The sequence below is a fragment of the Musca domestica genome, unplaced genomic scaffold (genome assembly GCF_030504385.1).
Source record: "Musca domestica strain aabys unplaced genomic scaffold, Musca_domestica.polishedcontigs.V.1.1 46, whole genome shotgun sequence".
NCBI classification, from domain to species: domain Eukaryota; kingdom Metazoa; phylum Arthropoda; class Insecta; order Diptera; family Muscidae; genus Musca; species Musca domestica.
The window spans coordinates 1,381,276-1,401,701 of record NW_026712336.1 but is presented as its reverse complement, the minus strand read 5'-3'; the positions used below and the strand labels follow the sequence as shown (position 1 = coordinate 1,401,701).

Genomic DNA, 20,426 nt, shown 5'->3' with positions numbered 1-20,426 from the left:
CCTTTTGAGTTATAAATCTAAATATTGTTTCTGGGCCTTTTTGCCGTTTATTTCTTATATTATTTATATTATTAATATTATTAAAAAGACATTAAATAAAAGTTAATATTGTTATTGTTCACCATTTATATTGAGTTAATGCACAAGCAAACATTCACAATGAATACTATTTACTTTTCAATGTTTCGTCCCCCAGCAGAGTACATTTCAATTTTGTTCTTGTTTTTGCACAAACAGTACGAAACAAAAAACAACAAATACCATTATCTGAGTATAATTTTTGTTACTTTTCGTACTGAGGAAATATAAAACGGATCGAATGCAAACATTTCATATAATTTTGTTCATACTCTGAAATGAAGGGATTGTCGTTAATTTATTAACGCCTAACTTGGCAACCCTACAAAATGATCACCTTTGCTATACGTACTTATTAAAGTCTCATTTTTTATGAATGAACAGTTAGTTGAAATACTAACCCATTATCAATTGAAATAATAACGGTTTAATTTGCAATAAATTTCTAATATTGAACAAAAAAGTACAGTGTTTAGATGTGAAATAATTTGTCAGTGTTTGATGATAAAAATGCCTAAAAAGAGTATATTAATTTTATTCATAATATTAAATTTATTTAAGTTCGGAAGTGGATTTAATGTGAATTTTTATTATAAAAATGATTTAAAAGAGGAGCCCTTTAACTCAAATTTACACAAGAGAGAATTAAAGAAATTCTTGTTGCCAATGGATGAAGGTGAATATTTTTTGTTTCAGGAAAAGTTTTGAGAACTATTGTTACGTATAAAATTCTATATTACAATAATTTAATTCTTCCAATGAAACCATTCTCCTCCTTTTTTGTGGTTTTCTATTGATAATGAATTCACACATCCCCATTAAATTTAAAATTTGTAAACTTTAAAAGTTTTTTTATTAACAATATAAAAAAATATTAACAAATTCTAAATATTTACAAATACAAAATAGGCACTTTACTCCAAACCAAACAACTCCTTTTTCATATAGCCAGAGTTATGGTTTTCCAAATATTTAAGAAATAATGCCATATTCATGACACCATCATTGCTTTCGATATCATCACAAAACAGCTGTTCCTTGAAACCCTCAAAACGTCTTAATTTATCCATTTTATCTCTAGGCTTGCGTGCCGATTCAATTTTACACAACGAAATCTTTTGCCAACCATAGGCTCGTATTGTACGCCAAAATTCTTGGGTATTTTCCTTGGTACCCTCCACGCATATAATGCCCGGTTTGCCGGGACGGCTAAAACCACTCAATTCCAAATTGCGTGCCTCCTTGACGATTTCCTGACGTTTTGTTTTCGATTTGATGTGATGTGAATAGATCCACAACCGTTCAAAATCCAACATTTCCTCTTCGTGATTTGTTGTCGTTGTTGTTGTGGATATATCCTCAAATTCACTGGCTTTCTTTTGTATCAAATCATCGATGTAATCTTGTAACCATGATAAAACTTGATAGATATATGTTTCAGTTTTATCCATGGATTCAATGTACAATTCTAGCTCCTTTTTCAAATAGATCTCCTTGTTCTTCGTTAGCAGTGGCGTGTGAACAATTACAATGGCATTTTCCAACAATGGATACATGTGTGGCAATTCGATGCGTATTTCGATTTTATCATTCTGTCTTCCACATTGCAATTTAATACTATAATCTAGATGGGCTTTTAGGTACATCATCACATTTTCATTGGTGGGGTTCTGTAGGAATTCATTGAAATCGCTAATAACTCCGGGATCGAAAATGTGCATTTCGCCCGGACTGCAATAAATTGATGACAACATATCGACTTCTTCCAGCTGTTTGGTAATACACTCTTTGTACATTTCCAATTGATCATCCATTGCGGAGCGAGCTAAAAAAAGAAGACGGAAAAGAGAATGTTAGAATTTGTAAAAAAAAATATTCTTTTGTTTAGATCCTCCAACATGGACTGGATTTAAGAAGGTGTCTACCATACCAATCCCCTTTCCCTTGGATACATGTATAATCCACACGGATTCTGAGGAAAAATATATTGCAGCACTACATCGAAATGAGAGAGGATCGAGGCAGTTTACTGTGATGAAAATGTTGGTAAGTAAAACACTCTTATGAATACCATTAGATTACAGGGCTTGTCTACGCCAAGCACTGTAAACCGTCAGAAGACTGAAACTAGTTTAGAGGCTGAGTTTCAAATTTCTGTACCAACTGGTGGAACGGAATCTTCTCAACATTTTATATTAAACAAAGCTGCTGATGACAAAGCATCATCTTTTATATGTGATCACGTAAAGAAAACTGACCAATAGTTCCAAGTGTTATTGGATACCATGTCATCGAGGCAGGACAATTGAAAGCACCATAGTGTCCAGGCTCTAATTCAAATAATGCAAACAATCCAAAAAAATTAATTATCCAATTTGTTTCCCTTTTTCCAGAACGAATCATATGACCAAATAGCCAGTACACCTCAACCTAATGCAGTGTCAATGGATTGTGCTGAATTCAATGGTAAAGGTTATGTTTCAATTGTCCAGAAGAACAAAACATCAAGTGTGCCAGGAACTGAAGATAACTCGATTATATATGAAATAACGGCTCAGCATATAAAGCCCATTCAGAATTTATCAACACCAGATTTAAGAAAATCCGTACTTCACGTTGGCGATAATGGATTTTATCTTTTTCATATTACCAATAATGTAGAGACCTCCTGCCCCTATTTCAAATGGTCGGAGAATATGAAATTCAAGATCCAAGGCAATACATTTTGCCCTTACTATACTCAAAACATGAGACTATTTACCATAAACGAAGAGACCTACATTGCACTAGCTGTCTATGGCAATCAAAAAATTTTAAAATTTTCCCAAACCTCTCAAAAATTTGAATTATTTCAAGAAATTCAAACACCTTCGTCAATGGATGTGGAGTATTTTGAGACGCAGGAAGAGACAGAAGATGCAAAGCATTTTTTGATTTTTGCCTCCAGTGGCAGGGATAACTCAGGGGTGTATGTTTTCAATGATCTTGATCAATTTATACCCTTTCAGCAATTGCCTATAAGTAGGGTTAAGAAAATCAAAGTGGTTCAGGTAGGTGACAAATGTGATATTCTTTCCAAAAGTTATATAATTTGTTCCATTCCTTTTATAGCTCCCAAAATCATTGTTTCTCTTGGCATCCTACGGTGAAGATGATATTCGGCTGTTTCATTTTGATCGTGGAATGTTCCATGAGTCATCGATGCACTTTACAGGCCATAACTTTTATGTACATCAGGAGGATGAACATCCATGTTTGTTAATAAGCCACCGATATCGAATTGAAGATACAATGGTAGTTTATAAACCTGAATTTAGAAATAACCCAAAAATTCATAAATTGAAACAGGACATCATGGATTGGCTTGAAAGCGAATCGAAGCGAGTTCAAACCAATGATATTGAGGAATTGACCATCCAGGTTCAGGTAAGAAGTTATTTCCCTAAAATATAGATCTCCCCTTAACGAGGTGCATCCTTTGTTGTTGTAGTAGTAGTAGTACATATGGATGTTTGTTTTCTGCTAATCTGGTTAAAGCTCCAGGTTTAAAAATTCGGCTATTTTAGCAGGCTGTAGCCATAGATCTTCTGAAGTGAGTTGAGTAGTTTTGGCTGTACAATTAAAGAGGTGCAGCGTACTGTGCGGGCCGGTATCACCCGACGGGCGGGCGTAACGCACATCTTTGTCAATACGTGCCCAATACGAATTGAGACGACTGCACCATTCTGAACGTAATTGCGCAAAACTAACCTGGTTTGTCGAGGCAGCTAGCGTTCTTCAGCTGCAATGGATGGGAGGTGTACTTCGAGGACTATATTTATCCTGTAATTGCTGATAGCATCTGCGACTTCATCGGTATGAATGCCAATGAGACCTGCCTGATAGGCTTCTTGATCTAGAGGTTCTCTCTTATAGCGTTGGACCTCCCTCTCGAGATCGTGTATGTCCTTCCTGGCACGCCTGGGTGGGGGAGTTGTATCTACCGTATGATGGTTGGAATGACTCTCACGGTAACACCCAAACAGGTACTGCAACGAAAACATATGCTGACGTATGAGAAGGTCGTTTGCCTTCTCATGTAGATAGTCCACAGGTATCATGTGAAGGCACCCTTTCGCAGTTATCACGGCAGCATCCTGGCAGGTCTGGATGTGCTTCCACTGCGTAGCACTAGTATTCGCAGACCACACTGTAGCCGCATAGCTGACCTCAGACCAACCTATAGCGTTTATAAGAGGTCGACAAGGTTTCCTTGAAGCCTTTGTCGTTTGCTCGACCGTCCTGAACATTGACATAGCAAGTACTCTACCGTTTCCTTTCATCAGGGAGAAAAGTGAAGCTTGGATGAAAGGTTAATTGAGACATCTTTTTTCGTTAAAAATACAAACAAATCACGTGAACAAAATGGTTGCGGATGAAGCTTCGCCGAGTATTCGGCAGTCACCTCACCTCTAAAAGCGGGAATGAATAATAGATACTGACACACCATGAATGTTTTCCAGAAGCACATCAATAATTTATATTTGGGAATTTGAAGTGTTTGGAAATGCTAATTTTCTGTCGTAGGCTGAAGTATCTATTACGAACTTCAAATATCAAATTTAAAACAAATCTGGTGAAAAATGCCCCTAAAATCATTAAAATACAGAATATCGGGAGGTACGGTTATATGAGGGCTTTACGAAGAGGTGGATCTGCACAGAAAATTTTCAGTCTTAGGCTGTAGTATCCATTACGTACTTCAAATACCAAATTTGAAACTATTCCGTCGCTAAAATCATCAAAATACCGAATATCGGGAGGTACCGTTATATGGGGGCTATACCAAAACGTGGACCTACATTTTCAATACCAAAAGTCCTGCAGACATAACCTACATTTGTGCAAAATTTTATCAATCTACTTCAATTCGTTCGGAAGCTAGAGTGATTTGCACAGACGGACGGACATAGCTAAACCGACATAGAATTTTATGCTGATCAAGAATATTTATACTTTGTGGGGTCTAAAATGTGTATTTCGAGGTGTTACAAACGGAATGACAAACTTAATATAACCTCCATACTATGGTGGAGGGTATAAAAATATGCGGCAGGGACAGATTAGGGACAAAATTTTTGTACGTAGGGCTGGAGTTTTCTTGTATTTCAAAAGCTTCGTGCATTATATTGTTCCATTTTATTATTTCTACACAGAACAAACGTGGAATATTGGAATCCTACGGAGCAAAACTGAAAAGAGACATTAGCGCTGCCAAAATCGACACGGTCTCTACAAAAATGGTAAGAAATGCCCTAAAATTTTGACTTCCTTTTAAATTAAAAGATTTCGCCTTGAAAAAGCTGGTATACCCCAATAGGAAAATGTCCACCAACTATTGGAAACCCCTATCCTATATAAATCAGGCTTTGGATATATTGGAAAGAGATATTCTACAAAAACCACACGCAAAACGTCATAGCAACAATAAAGATCAGGGACAAGATCAAGCCGATGATTTGGAATATGATACCTTAAACATCAAGGAATTGACTCTCAACAATAGGCTGCAAGCAAAGAAGATCAACCAAATAGATATTGAAAATCCAGAGTTCAAAGAAATCCATGCAAAGAAAATAACCATCTATGAAAGCTTCATGAAACCCCCCATTGCGGAAGAGAGATTTTCTGACGTTAGTTATTTGGAAGACAATGAGATACTTATGATTAGAAATCTTAATATTAATGGCAAATTGAATGAATATACATGGAATGATTTATTAAATGATACCCTAAAACGTATGCCAGAAGAGGAGGAACAAATAATTAATGCAGCCAATGTTAAAATAAAAAATTTAGAAACCCCTCGCATTGTTGTCACGGGGAATGTGGTAAATCAACAACATTTAAGTAGCCTAATTCCCATCGATGGCGGGGAATACACCATCAATCAGGACATACAATTTTCCCAACCGATTCGTGCCAAGGCCGTTCAAATCAATGAGCGCCTGAATAATGTACGAGTTTTGCAAGGTAAACTGGATGTTTTGCTGCGCAGATCGAATGAAACCCAAGTTATTGAGGGTCCAAAAAGTATGCGTAATGTTAAAGTTATGGAACCCATAACAATTGCGGTAAGTTGGGGGTGGTGTGTTTTTCAATGGCAAAATAACCTAAATATGTTGAATTTTTTTAGGGTCAAATGTTGGGTAGACATCTAGAATCCATAACACCCAATAAGGCCATCCACGAACCCTTGCAACTGCAGGGTGATTTTATGATAAATGGCGATGTTGATATCAATCGTTTGCTCAAAACAGGGGACATTATCGATTTGCGTGAAAAGATGTCCGTAAGGCAAACTCTGGATCGAGGCATTCGAATGAATAAGACTTTGGAAGATATTAAACTGAAATTTCTGCAACCCATTGTGGCGAATAATACGCTGGTGAGTTTTGTAAATCGTAATGATTTACAACGGCTCGTCAAACTCAATCAAGATGAAATACAAATAATAGAAGGTGCCAAACAATTTGCCGGCTCATTGGAAATTAGCCGTGGCTTTAGTGAATTTAAAAATCTCAATGGCATTGATATGGAAAAATTGGAGAAGAATTCATTTCTACGAAATAATAATCAAACCATTGGCGTGCCAATGAAAGTTGGGAAAATTCAAGCCAAGAGGTAAGATTTTCTTAATTTGACGAAAATCTTTGGTGAGATCTAGAGGTGTCTTCATAACTTTTACAAAAAGATCTCCTGAAGTTTTCCAAGGAATCTTTATCTCTCTATTTGTATGTTTTACCATACCTTGCTTTTTGTTCAATCTTCTCCCCAATTCCAGCATCAATAGCACTTCAATTCTTATCAACAACCGCAATATAACCGAATACCTTACAAAATCAACCAATCAAACTATTAACGGCAATCTAATTGTGGATAATCTTAAAGTGGAAACGCTGAAAGTGGACAATCTTAATACCAACAATCGAATATTTCAACAAAACATCGTTGATATATACAGGCAAAAGTCACGTAGTGCCCCCAATCAACAAGAGATCTTTTCGAAACATCAAAAATTCCATGGTTCGATTTATGTGAAAAATTTAATATTAAACTCAACTATCAATGAACGTAATATACAAGAAATCGAACGAAATCTCTTGCAATTGGAGGGCAATATAAAATATGTGGGCAATTTCAAATTTAATTATCCCATGAATGTCACGAAATTATCGTTCTATGGCAAAATTAATGATATCAAAGCAGAGGAATTAGGCAAAAGTTGGCTGCAAAAATACGCCGCCGAACAACAGGTGTTTATGGTGCCACAGACTTTTGGTACGGTGACAGCGGAAAATGGTTTGCACATTGGGGGGAAGTTGAATGGTTTCTCGATCAATGATCTCTATACGAAAACGTATTGGATTAATCGGGATGAATTTCTAAATGAAATGATGTTTGGTGAGTTGGTTTTGTATTCAGGAAAAAAAACATTAATTGAAAATATTTTTCGTTTTCCAGAAAATCCCATTGAAATGTCATCTGGTTTAACCACACAAACTCTTAATCATTATTATGTTCCTGAAGAATTTTTATGCCGTAATGAAGTACAAAGGGTACTACATCCTCTCATCATTGAAGGAGATCTGGAAGTGATAGGAGATCCCTTAAATCTAACAATCATTAAAGGCATTCACGTCCAGGCATTACATAAATTTCTCCAAGAGGATTATACACAACAATTGATTGTAGAGAACGCCTATTTAAAACATGGACCACCTATTTATAAAACTCTAAATTATCAGAATATACCAACAATTTTGGATAACGTATGGCTAGCCAATGAAAATGTGGTCTTACAGGAAAATGTTGAAATCGATGATGCCTATTTTGAGGGCCTATTGGAATTTGAGGTATTTATGGAATATGTTTGATTATTTATGTGTATCAGACTCCATTCAGCATTACCATTAGAACTCTTTTTAATGGCAACATTTCTTGTGTTTTTATTCCTTTTCAGGGTCCCATGAACAACATGGACTTGTCGTATATTAGTGAGAATTACTTTAGTAAAACAAAGCCGCAACAGGTTGTCAGTCAAGTTGTTTTTGCGGAAACTGTAACTTTTGCCGAAGATATCCAAGCCGATGATATTCAGCTATTTGGACCCATAATCGAGAAAGAAAGGTAAGAGGCAATATCTTTTTAAAAGCTTTCTGCAGAACTATTATGATGATGATCAGCTCCAATGCAAACTTTAGTTGCCTAGTTTACTACACCTGTTGTACAACAAAAATAATCTTTAGTAGACCTCCGTAGAGTTATTTATCCATTAGGGACATTAAAAAGATTTTCTTCAGAATATTTTATTTCAAAGCAATCCTTTAAATAAAATTCCATTAATGGAAGAAATTCAATTCATATATTATGCAGATGCCGTAAGAGGTCTTCTGTCTACAGTAGACCGATAGGTCTTTGGTATATGAGTGGTCTTCTGGCCCATAAAAGCTCTCCTTTTTCTTGGAATCTCTGCTACGGGAAACTCGTAAAAAAACCTGATGTTGTTCAAACTATGAACGATATAAGATGGAAGAATTTTAGTATTTCTGGTTTTTGTAACAGATAGGTAGGGTCCTACTGGTATCCCCGAAGATAGAGAAATTAATCTTATAATAGCTTCAGCGTGGATATCGTGTGTGCAATTAAGATGATTAGGTTATGTCGAAAATATAAATCAATCAATAATGTAACCACTGCGGAACTATGACTAAATAGCTCAGGGACCTTTGTTCAGTTTAAAATACACCACTGACTTGAATGATATCAAATTCATGAAGGATGCTCATCCTGGACGCCAAGGAAGAATTGATAGAAAAACAAAGTCCAGTTAAGATCTTTTGTATAGCCGATGATGTTTTATAACATGTTCATATGTGTTCCAATGTCTCTAACTCTTCATCATCCTCACATAGTCTACAGCAGAAAGCAATACTGACATACAATTCGAAAGCCAGTAGAGTGCCCACTATTAACCTCACTTCTAGTTTATTAAGTGATAAGAGGAAGTGCTTCGCCTTCGCCTCAAGATCGCTAACCGGTTGCCAATCTCTCTTCATCAGTCATTTCATTGCCTGCAATTTGGCGGCGTGGCGCATACTAAAAACAAAAGAGTTTGTTTTGCTCCCACACTAGTGGCAAATTGGGTACTTCAATTCGTCGAGCACAGAGGTCAATGGAGCCTTGGATACACACTATTCCTGATCAATAATAAAACAAATTAACAAATATTAAATAAATTTAAATAACTTACACAACTAATGCGAACACTACCGACTCGACTCAAAGCAACAAAGAGAGTTGTGAATGAGGGAAGAGGCAACAGGCCAAGTGTAGAATATGGAGGAGGCAACACACCGAATGTTGAGAAAATGGAAGAGGCAACATAAAAATAACCTAAGCTGCCACATAATTGTAAATGCGACACCAGACAATATTATGTTGCCACATTCACGGGTATAATGGTATTATTTTGTACGTAAAATTTAAAATGAAAAACGAAACGAAAAATCATTTAATTTGACGTGATAATATTGAAGTGTTAAGGCAAATTTAACAATTTCAGCCAAAACATAAATATGCGCTCAGAATTTTATTCTCTCGGAGAGCATTTTTCTCGATTAATCTCGATTAGTTTAATCATGAATAATTGAGAAGAAATAATATGTGAAGTTGGCAACACTAATAGGTCTTTTTCGTACCTAGTGTATCCTATTTGTTGAGGGCAATTTGAAAAATTGGATTAAAAAAGCAAAAATAATTTAAAAACAAGAAACTAAAGATATTGAATTTACTATTGTTTTTTTTTTTAATTAGAAATGTATATTTGATGTCTTGCATTTTTTTTTTAATTTCAAATGTGGCTGTATTTTTAACAGCTTTAATAAATAAGTTGCATGCTTTTTTGGTCAAATTCCCATCAAATAGTGTGTTTTAATAATAATTATAATTAATTAAATTGAAACTTATAAAATTCATGGTGTTATATACATCGGATGCTTTTCGTTAGAAATACTTTAAATTCTTTGTTAATAGTACGTTGGATTTAAAATAAAACCCAGTCGATTTAAACTGTCAATACTATTGTATATAGGTAGCTCAAATAAATCTTAAAAATAAAGGTTAACCCGGAAAAAAAGCTTTAACGTAAATAACTCCCTTTAGCTTTTTATTTTTCTGCAGGAAAATGCAACTTCGAGATCAATTGTTACACCTTCTATTCTGCACGGAATTATTAGGTGTGTCTGGTTACTTTTCCCGTAAGAATTTGCAAACTCTCACCGAAAGAACTGTCAAAATGTCTCTCTCCAACCGCTCTTTTTTTGCAGAACTTTCGTGTTAACAGCACTAAATCCATTATAATTTAATAACATTTATGTCAAACTTTCGTAAATGTTTAATTAAATCTTCATGTTTTTTTGCAGTGGAACACAATTGGACTTTATGAAATTTGTCGAAAATACCTTAAAATCAAACTATGATCATCCTCCTCCAACCATTACCGGGAATTGGTCTATTCTTGAAGCAGTTATTGATGGAAACCTCAATCAAGTGTTAATAAATAATTTAAATTTAGTAGATGATGTCGTTCATAATGTCAACAACGATGCGCCCTATGTAATTAGAGCTCCGAAAATGATGTTGAAAGGTGCCACCATAGATAATCTGATGGCCGATCACACAAGTGTGCTTAATAAAATTCCACTTGGCAAGTGGATCAATGATGCTGTTTATCTTTATGAAAATTATACGATACATGGCACCACAACAATATCATCACTGAATGTCTTTAATGACATACAAGTTATAGGGACACTTAACAATGTAACGTTTCATGAAGATCATCTCTTTTTACAAGATCGCAAACAAATCTTACCGAAAAATTTACGCATAACCAGTCATCTCAAAGATGAGAAACGTTTCTTAACGAATAATATTGATAATTTATATGTTGATTTTATTAATTCCGAATATATGCCGAAATTAATGGACAGTTTAATTCCATGGGCATCGAATACGGAAATTTCAAGCCATGTGGTGTTCAAGGAAACCGTAAATGTGGATAACTACTATGGTCCCGACAATTCTATGCACAACACACGCTGGCAAAGATCCCTAGATGACATCACCACAGAATCCAGTGTGGATGCTGATTCGAAAATAGATCTAGAGAATTTCAAAAGTTTACAGGGTTTTGAACGGTATTTGCTCAATATAACAAAAGGTAATTAAAATTATAATTTTTTAAATATTTTTATATATATACTTGGATGTATTATTTTTCAGATACGTCTTATACCTTGGATCATTTTGAAATTGCACAAACTTTCCCTACACAATCTTCGAAAGTAATGCATTTCTATTTTAATGATTCATCGGAAGTGGTAGATATCTTGGCATTATTGGATAACAGAACACACAATATAAATTTTTATGTATGGCAGCCAGATTCTAAGAAATTCATTCAAACTCGTGGTAAGTTTTTCGTAAAATAAAAAAAAATCTGAAATATTTCAGGTTGTGTAGCTCAGAAGTTCTTCCGTCAACAAAGTAAATAACCGCTTTCTTTAAAACAAATATTCCTGGAAAAAATTAATTTAATATCCACCAATTGTAACACTGTTTGTGTAAAAAATGACTTAAAATCTACGTGTTGAAGCTATTGTAGGTATTCCTTGAAATTATATAAATGCACACATAGAACTATTTTAACATCAACGTTTTGTCCTTGAAAACAAGCAATTATCAGATCACCTTGAACACCCACACATATGCACATGTTAAAGGAATAAACATTGATCGCGGCACAATCTGCACCAAAAACAACAACTTCTTCAACTTAACCTAACATTGCTATTGTTGCCTGAAGTAAAAATTCCCTTGGACTACCCAGCTATCCTTACAATTACTAGCAGCATTTCCAAGTAACAGCGTTTTGCTATCTCAGTTTCACCCCTAAACATTTGTTGTTGTATTCCACACATTTGTTTGCAGCTGTTGCTCAATCGAATTTCCCGCCCTTTTTAAATGTGTGTATTGTTGTGCATTTTTTTTCTTTCTCTACCCACAAAGAGAACCAAAATTCTTTCACATCGTTCGTCATAATTACTTTTATTTGTTTTATTTAAAAATGGTTAACTTATAAACTAAACATGAGAGGGAGTAGGATTATTTTAATGGAAATACTTTAGCATAGGGCTAGGTTGGCTTCTCTAAATGTACGCTACAATAACAGAACAGTTCATTAAAACCAAGAATTAAAAAATAAATCAAAATGGAGAAACGAGCACAAAGACATGGCATTTAAAATAATAAAAAAAAGGTGACAATACTTAACATATGGTATTCTCAACTATTAAGACAATTCTTATAAAAAACTAAAATCTACTGGTCCAATTCATCGCTTTGTACATCTAAAATGGCTCTTAATATGCCAACTTCCAGTTTTGCGGCCGAACGAGGACGCAAGCGATTCATAACATTGGCCACATACAGACCCAATGCCTCGTGTCGCGATGAGTTACACAAATTCTTAAAGAACGTTGGCGGCAAGGAGTTATCAAAATTGCCCAGATTAATAATTTCTGAGGCATTGGGTACCTTGCCAGGCATAGCAGAGCCATTAACAGCATTATTGGAATCAAAAATAATATCATTACGGAAATCAATATCCTCAATGCGCGGTGAAAAGCCATTAGTTGAGGTTGTCGAAGCTACAGTGGCCGCTGTGGAAGACGAAGGACCTCCAGCGCTGGTGTTTATAATACCATTTACCAGATTGCCGGAAGGATTTGCTGGTATGGTAATGACATTAATGCCTGGTGGAGTTGTTCCAGAGTTTTGTTGACGCTCTTGTTCTTGACAATCTTGTTTAAGTTGCAATAGCTGGGCAGTTGTGGTGTGCTGCTGTTGGTTTTGCTGTTGTTGGGTTTGTGGTGAAGATTTTGTTGAAGCCGAAGAAGGAGAACCTTTTGTAGACTGGGGCGTATGTTGTTGATTGACTCGTTTATTTTGGGGTGTAGTGGGTTCTATTGATAGTTTACGTTTCAGGGATTCCGGCAACTGTATTGTTTTACCAACTTCCAAACCATGCATGGCCCCAGCATTGGCTGCAGTGCGAGCTGTAAAAATATTAGAAAAAAATAATTTAAATATTTTGAATAATGACTTGTGTTCTCTATGCTGCTCTCTACCTTGTTGAGTTTTAATAATAGATCGTCCTTGCTGATTAGCAGGAGAAACTCCACTGGTTTTCTTCATGGTAATGCCTTTCTTTTGTAGAGCCGCGGCTGTAACCGAGGTTGGTGTTGTTGGAACATTTGGCTTGGTCGTTGTAACAGTGGCCATTGAGTTTAACAACTTGGCTCCGGTATTTGGTCGAATATTCTCCGATCCAGGCGAAGAGCTAGTAGAGGGTGTGGTCTGTGGTTTGCTTACGTTTTTAGTGGTCTGTTTTTGCTCTTCTTGCTTTTCTGGTGATGTGGAATAATTTTGACTTGACTTATTTGGACTTTCTGCCTCAGAGCCCGATTCCCCAGAGTGATGACCTGGCTGTCCACCACCATCTTCTTCCTCTTGAACTTCCAACATTTCATATTCTTCATCCTCTTCCATGGCGGCGTTGGTTTCCCTGTAATTAGATTTGTATTTTAATCGATATTTTCATTTGTTTATTTTCAAAGATCTGACTTACTCTTCTTTTGGTGGTGGCGGTTCCGGCTTGGGTTCCACTTTTTTATGAATTTTATCCATAACCGCAAATAATTTCCAAGCCGATGTTTCTTTAATTTTTTCCTGATCATATTTCTTTTGCAAAACTTTGAATATCGAACGAGATTCATGGACTATAAGAGAATATAAAACATGTAAGCTTATTGTTGTTTATGGGGAAAACAATGGCTTGCCCGCGCGCCCTTTTGCTTACCCGACAAATTACTATTTTTTCCCACTCTTGCCCAAGCATCGTCAATTTCTTTTTTTGTGGCGCCTTGATAATTTGGATGTAAAACAACCTCATTGGCAATATCGGCCAAAATCTTGTCCAGTTGAATAGGCATTGTGATTTCTTGTTTATTGAAGTGTTTTTCTTTTATCTATGATACAGTAATTATAATTTAGACGCTCCTCAAAATCTCCTTCTTTTTACTGGCTTAGAGAGTAAAATGCACTTTTCGCTTGCAAAATCTTGAAACTTTCTGTTCGTTGGCGCAGCTTCGATTTTTTGCCTTCCTCTTTCGTTGATATTTCGCGTTACAGTGCTGACAACCTCTGGTTAGTGGTTACTTACGACGATACTCGTTATCGAATTGCACAGAGTTTACTGGCTATTAAAAGTTCCGTTTTAATTTAAAAAAAATATTTTTTTCTTTGAAACTAGAAATTAAAGATGGAATTGTTTTTCACATATTCCCGATAAAAAAAAAAAACAACAATTTTGTATGGCAATTTTCTCATACAAATTTCACGTAAATTCAATAGGACAGTTAAACATGGTTCACATTAAACGTGTTTTAATAAAACGTAAAACAAAATGTAAAGCAAATAAAATGATGAATTAGGCCTTGCCGTGGTAGAATAATAAAGGTTGTCGCATCGACACAGCTGCTGGGACAATGAACTGTCAAATAAATTTTGGAATCGAAATTTTTGAATGAAAAATTGATCAAATTTGCAAAACTAGTTGAAAAAATCATATCATATTTGCGTCATGTAGGAAATAATATACAAATCTACTTATTTTTGAAGAAACATTTTATAATTTTTGACATATTAGTGTTTCCAAGCGTTGGTGCAACTACCTGTATTCTTCTACCATGGGCCTTGCTTACATTTTGTCCGATCCAGTACTGCAAGAATGAAAAAATGTTTACTACCATAACCGATTTTAGCAGTGATTTTTGAATGTAAACATACTTTTAGACATGACTCAATAAGGAAGGTTGCTCAACTTAAAAGAAACTAGAAAAATGCAACTCTGTGCTGAAGTCTTAAAGTGTCAAATAGACTTTTAAATATGCAACAGTTAGTTTTGTTTATTTTTAATTTTTTTTTACAAAATTCATATATTGGGGAAAATCTGCAAAACAAGATTGGATTTTCATGGTTATTCCACACGATTGAATCAAAAGTAGTAGGACAATACAGATTTATCCCAAAATTGTGCAATGTGTTGCCCATAAACGTCGAAAGTTTGCATTTATTTTGTAACAGAATTTTGAAGTAAATTCAAATTATTTTTATTATTTATTATTTTTTATGTGTGTACTGTACACACACATACAAAAAAATGTGCATATGTTTTGAAGGAATAAGGGCACCAAAAGAAAAAAATGTATTTAGTGGGTAGCTTTGTTCTACCTTCTGTAATTGTACCATGCTATCAGGGATGTATTTTGGTAGTTTTACGAAGCTGTTTCACCTCCTTATTATACCATGTCACTTTGTATGTGTAAAATGCAGCTCTTATTCAACACAAATTGTCTTGTGTAAACCTCCTATGAAAATCAATATATATTTGGTAGTAGAAATCAACTCTGATTGAATACAGTTGTGTATAATCTTGAAAAATGAATGGAACGCCGGGAATTTTTGACAATATTGAGGTCCTGAAACGATAACAATCCTTTTTTTTATCATTTCTCATTTTAGAAATAAAATGCACCTATTATGACTTACATAAGAAGCTTGAAGTCATGGCTAGGCATATTTTGTGATATTTCATTAAGGCATAACAGAGCCCCACTAAAATCTTGCCATCGTTTTTCATTATAATTTGACATTATGATGCCTAGCCATGACTTCAAGCTTTTTATGTACTTACACCTAACTGTTTGTTGGGGATTTTGGCCCGAAGTCATAATAGGTCCATTTTTTTGCTAAAATGAGAAATGAAAAATGAATGAGAAAAATGATGAAAAGGATTGTAATCGTTTCAGGACCTCAATATTGTCAAACTAGTTTGGGTACATTCTTCTCAATGTATGCGTGCGGGTTTTATGTGCCCTAAGTGCGACAATGTTTCTCTGCTATGGAGCTGACAGTGCTTCTCTTCTTTCAAAATCCGCACTCAATTTTCGCGCACATTCTGAAAAGTAAAATTTCCCAGCGTTGTTTAAGCATATACACCTCCATTCTTTTAGCGGAAGGATAGAACTACTTATGATTCAAATCAGACATGACCTAATTGTTACCATTTACGAAATGAGCACAAGTTAAAAAAGAAGTTGGGTTGCGGATCCTATATAAGTATATTATACAAACAACAAAGCCACCTAAAATAAAATGTGAAAGTCATTACTGGCCTGAGACAAAAATAGAAGAGCACACTTTTGGGCGTAATAAAAAAATGCGAGAACCTCCAATTTTTCCATACGAAACCATACTTATCTTTTACGAAGAGTCATTCCTCATAAGGAGAGACTGGAGTTTGACAAAAAAAAAAAAAATGGAAATGTAGGAACGTATTCTGGGGTTTTCATCAGCTAGTAAATAGATAACCAAATGTTCAAACCTTTTTCTCATCCTAACTTTTTACAATTCATTTTTATTTCCTTTGGTTTTGATACATGTTTGATACAGTACCCTAGTGCTGCTGTTGTTTGCACTACCAAAAGCCACCGAATAGGGAAATTTATCCATTCCAACACAGGCAGCGGCAAATTGCCCCATACGTGTAGCCACCACCAAACCTCCACTAAAACTTGGATAAAATCTAGCAATTCTTTGCATGCATTCCGTGGCCGCATCTTCAGGTGTTGCGCCCATACGCAACAATTCTACAGCTAAAAAGGAGGGCAGAAAACGCATCATAACATCACCATCACCTGTGGCAACAGCAGCTCCCACCGCATTATCAGCATATGCACCAGCACCTGGTATTGGCGAATCACCCACACGTCCGGGTATTTTATGTGTGGCACCATTCGTTGAAGTACCGGCAAATATTTGACCCGCCTTGTCAATAACAATCATGCCAATGGTATCATGATTATATTGATCTACTTTATATGAGTAGTATTGTTGTTTGCTACGCGAATTTGCGTCGCTTTGGGGTTTATAAGGTCCACATTGTTTGTTGGAATCTGGAACAACATTAATCCAAAAATTTGGTTGACATTTATTTTTCAACCATTCCTTGTGAATTGTCTGCGACTTTGGTGTGGACAATGACTCACGTTGCATGCCCATCATTGTTGCAAAATTGGTTGCAGCCTCTCCCACAAGCATGGAATGTTTTGTGTGTTCCAAAACAAAACGTGCCACCTTGGAGGCGGATTTTATTTCCTTCATCCCAGCCACGGCGCCCATATTCATGTTTGATCCATCAATTATCATGGCATCTAAAGTGGTTTCACCATTTTCATCAGGACTTCCACCATAGCCCACAGTACCATCACATTGTAGTTCTTCACAAGTCGTACAGCCTTTAACCAAGCTATCAATGGCACTGCCTCCGGCTTTCAGTGTACTCCAAGCAGCTTCATTGGCCTCCGTAAAAGCCCAAGTGTTGATGACCAGGGGAAGGTTTTCATTATCTGTGACTTGGGAATTTGCTGCTGCAACTACAATGAATATTGTAGTGACAGGGATTAAAATGTTAGTTATCTTCTTCATTTCAAAATGACTCCAAATTATTTACAACATCCGAATTCCAACCACCAAACAGGGAATGAGTAATAACATATCAACCTGGTTGGCGCTCTTCAGGATACAAAATGCCAGGTTGTATCCCAAATTAAGGTAGATTCTTAATGAATAAACGTCCAATCCAATGATTTACTTTTCCAAAAAATAATTGGCAGATCAGTAAAATCGATTATCATCCAATGAGCGTTTGTTGCAAAATGGTTTCCTTGTACAAATAATAGTAATCATCAAAATAGTAAATCTGGTAAAAATTAAAAAAATTAAAAATCTCCGAAACATTGACATTGAAGCTTCTACCAGAAGCTAGATGCCAAATACCTTAGGTCCTTTCTAAAATCTCAAAATACTCACTGCGTCTTATAGCTTATGTTTTCCAATATAGGTTGGTCCAACCAATGTCCAATGTGTCCAATTCCTTCCAATTTCCTGTCCAAGAGCAAAACTAATGAGCGCGTGGGAAACCAAAATGAAAGACGTCCCCAACGGAACAAATAAGAAATCAAAAAGAAATGCCCGATAAAAAAGAACGAGAAAGCAAAACCCCCGAGGGACCTCTGTTGTTTACGAATGAGTGGAATGCATAACCCGAGGGACCTCTGTTGTTTACGAATGAGACATGAGGAAATCGAACCGTTGGCCACATTCATTAAATGAACCGGAAATCCAAGGGATCCATAGATCGACACTGTTATAGGGATCTGAATTGAGAAATAAAACGATTTGCTGTAGTAAATGGCGCCATCTGTAATTATTCTTCAGTGCAGAGAATTTAAATAACAATAATTTTGCAAGATTTTTAATTTTTTTTTAAATATTTTTGAGTTTCCAATTAACATCTAGCAAAAACATCAAATATAATAAGACAAGAAATTTGATTGGCCTTATGCTTCGGTAGACACCTTTAGTAGTCTGAAGAATCTACTCCATCACAGTTGTAACTTTTATGCTTTTTTTGGCTCTGGAGTATAAATATTTGAGTCCATACATAATTTTTTATGATTTTCATTGAAGTTTTCCGCCATTATTGGTAATTTCAGAATATGCCTTAACGGCAATAAGCATTTTGTCCCATCTTTATATTTGTATGTAAATGCAACTGAATAGGCGACTTATGAAAGGTGCATTCCAATTTATAAAAATATTAAAAGCGATACAATTTTTAGGAGAAAATGCGCAGTAAAACGTTTCTTTTTCTAATTCTAGATTTTGGATGGCTACCACAGAATCCAGTTCTGCTGAACATTATTCAAAAAATGACCAATCATGTCAATTTGCCTCTGGAATTGACAAAAATAAAAGAATTTGTGTCCAATATTAAAACCAATGTTGCGCATACACATCTGAAGATAGAATTCTGGAATGAGACATGCCTATTTATGTATCCAAAGGCTCAAAGTTCTGCAATGTTTAAAATAAATTGTGTGGATTTAAATGAGAGTATGATGAGTTCGGAGATCATGGGAAAAACATCTAATAATATAAGACAAGTACATTAATTAAATATATTATTTTAGAAAATCTCTAACATATTTTGTGCTTTTAGATAATAAATATTGGCTACAATTCCATAGCGCTAATCACAAATAATTCTCTGGAGATTTGGAACATGGAATCGGAAAAGATGAGATTAACTCAGAAATTGTTGATAAATCATCCCAAACAATTGGCAACGGGATATTTCCAAGACAAACGTTTTTTGGCAGTTGTGGCCCATGCCACACCAACATCGTTGAATAATGGTTTTATAGAAATTTATAGGTATTTTTAATTAAATTATTAAAAAAATAAATAGAACATAAAATTCTTATGTTTTATTTGTATTTCAGATCCATTAAGGGTGGCGCTTTTAAATTATGGCAAACTTTATCATGTCCCCATGCCATCAAAATCGAATATTCTCATGTTAGTGCTAGTCACGATTTCCTCTTGTACGCCATCACAGATTCATTGGAGAAATCTTTAATTATCTATCAATATCAGGGTAATATTTTGGGTTTTCAAGAAATCTTAGCTGATACGATTTTGCCCAAACACATTAAAGATATTAGTCCACTTAATTTGAAATCTGTACAGGAATATATGATTGCTATTGGTTATATTGATAAAATAATTGTTGTTAAAACAGTTTTAAGTAAAATGTAATATATTGTAATTTATTTAATTATTATAAATTTGTAAATATACTGAACTGTACATATTTATTCGAAATATATTCTTGTTTGTGAGTAAGAGAAGCAATTAGATTTTCTATAATTTTCAGGCGCATTACCCAATATATTTAAAAATTTGTTTTGTTTATCATCTCTAAACCTTGGAGTTAAAATGTCCTTAAACATGTTTGAGCTCATTGATCCCCATATTTACCAAGATAATCAGCAAAGATATGTCCTATATTACGTTAAGTGATTAATAAATGCCGCCTTAAAAACTTAGACCAGGCTAATTTCATTTTCAGACTCCAGTTGCCGTGTCAGTCTTTATGAATAGATTTATGAATAAAAAAAAACAAGAATCTCTTTGAATTTTAAAATCTCTTGGGACAATAATAGACGCTCTCAGGGACAATAATAGACGCTTTGTTACAATGAATTCAGTTGAGCTTCATCGGACTTATGTAAAGTATGAGGTTTTCCATTATCCTGGAACTTCAATTGACCCAATCG

At 35.1% G+C, this 20,426-nt stretch overlaps 4 protein-coding genes across 5 annotated transcripts; 1 reads left to right on the top strand and 3 right to left on the bottom strand.

Annotated features, from left to right (window-relative positions):
* The first annotated feature begins 545 nt into the window (after nucleotides 1–545).
* LOC101900871 (uncharacterized) lies at nucleotides 546–20,247 on the top strand. Its single transcript, XM_059127649.1, has 15 exons — nucleotides 546–754; nucleotides 1,967–2,124; nucleotides 2,472–3,128; nucleotides 3,190–3,504; nucleotides 5,274–5,360; nucleotides 5,421–6,191; nucleotides 6,254–6,741; nucleotides 6,902–7,521; nucleotides 7,582–7,973; nucleotides 8,081–8,247; nucleotides 10,542–11,341; nucleotides 11,404–11,592; nucleotides 18,967–19,250; nucleotides 19,307–19,521; nucleotides 19,590–20,247. The coding sequence occupies exons 1-15, from the start codon at nucleotides 580–582 to the stop codon at nucleotides 19,903–19,905; spliced, it is 5,634 nt and encodes a 1,877-aa protein (XP_058983632.1). The 5' UTR covers nucleotides 546–579; the 3' UTR covers nucleotides 19,906–20,247.
* LOC101892427 (RWD domain-containing protein 2A) lies at nucleotides 897–9,502 on the bottom strand. The gene is made up of 2 exons (XM_059127653.1): nucleotides 9,371–9,502; nucleotides 897–1,903 (listed from the first exon to the last, which is right to left on the bottom strand). The coding sequence occupies exon 2, from the start codon at nucleotides 1,890–1,892 to the stop codon at nucleotides 993–995; it is 900 nt and encodes a 299-aa protein (XP_058983636.1). The 5' UTR covers nucleotides 1,893–1,903; nucleotides 9,371–9,502; the 3' UTR covers nucleotides 897–992.
* LOC101900932 (mucin-2) lies at nucleotides 12,213–14,370 on the bottom strand. The gene is made up of 4 exons (XM_005190206.4): nucleotides 14,042–14,370; nucleotides 13,811–13,961; nucleotides 13,311–13,747; nucleotides 12,213–13,238 (listed from the first exon to the last, which is right to left on the bottom strand). Exons 1-4 carry the CDS (start codon nucleotides 14,172–14,174, stop codon nucleotides 12,502–12,504), a joined length of 1,458 nt encoding a protein of 485 aa, XP_005190263.2. The 5' UTR covers nucleotides 14,175–14,370; the 3' UTR covers nucleotides 12,213–12,501.
* On the bottom strand, nucleotides 16,641–18,373 carry LOC101900755 (N(4)-(Beta-N-acetylglucosaminyl)-L-asparaginase). 2 transcript variants are annotated; one of them, XM_059127651.1, is made up of 2 exons: nucleotides 18,115–18,373; nucleotides 16,641–18,004 (listed from the first exon to the last, which is right to left on the bottom strand). In XM_059127651.1, the coding sequence occupies exon 2, from the start codon at nucleotides 17,728–17,730 to the stop codon at nucleotides 16,648–16,650; it is 1,083 nt and encodes a 360-aa protein (XP_058983634.1). In that variant the 5' UTR covers nucleotides 17,731–18,004; nucleotides 18,115–18,373; the 3' UTR covers nucleotides 16,641–16,647. The 2 variants fall into 2 exon arrangements, with proteins under 2 accessions (XP_058983634.1, XP_058983635.1); XM_059127652.1 differs by having other exon boundaries at nucleotides 16,641–17,968.
* Nucleotides 20,248–20,426: the final 179 nt, after the last annotated feature.

Coding starts and splice junctions, on each gene's coding strand:
- LOC101900871 (XM_059127649.1), top strand. CDS start 580: ATGATAAAAATGCCTAAAAAGAGTATATTAATTTTATTCATAATATTA. Junction 8,248..10,541: donor CCCATAATCGAGAAAGAAAG/GTAAGAGGCAAT, acceptor GTTTTTTTGCAG/TGGAACACAATTGGACTTTA. Junction 19,251..19,306: donor CATCTAATAATATAAGACAA/GTACATTAATTA, acceptor TTGTGCTTTTAG/ATAATAAATATTGGCTACAA.
- LOC101900755 (XM_059127651.1), bottom strand. CDS start 17,730: ATGAAGAAGATAACTAACATTTTAATCCCTGTCACTACAATATTCATT.
- LOC101900932 (XM_005190206.4), bottom strand. CDS start 14,174: ATGCCTATTCAACTGGACAAGATTTTGGCCGATATTGCCAATGAGGTT. Junction 13,748..13,810: donor CCGCCACCACCAAAAGAAGA/GTAAGTCAGATC, acceptor ATCTAATTACAG/GGAAACCAACGCCGCCATGG. Junction 13,239..13,310: donor TATTATTAAAACTCAACAAG/GTAGAGAGCAGC, acceptor ATATTTTTACAG/CTCGCACTGCAGCCAATGCT.
- LOC101892427 (XM_059127653.1), bottom strand. CDS start 1,892: ATGGATGATCAATTGGAAATGTACAAAGAGTGTATTACCAAACAGCTG.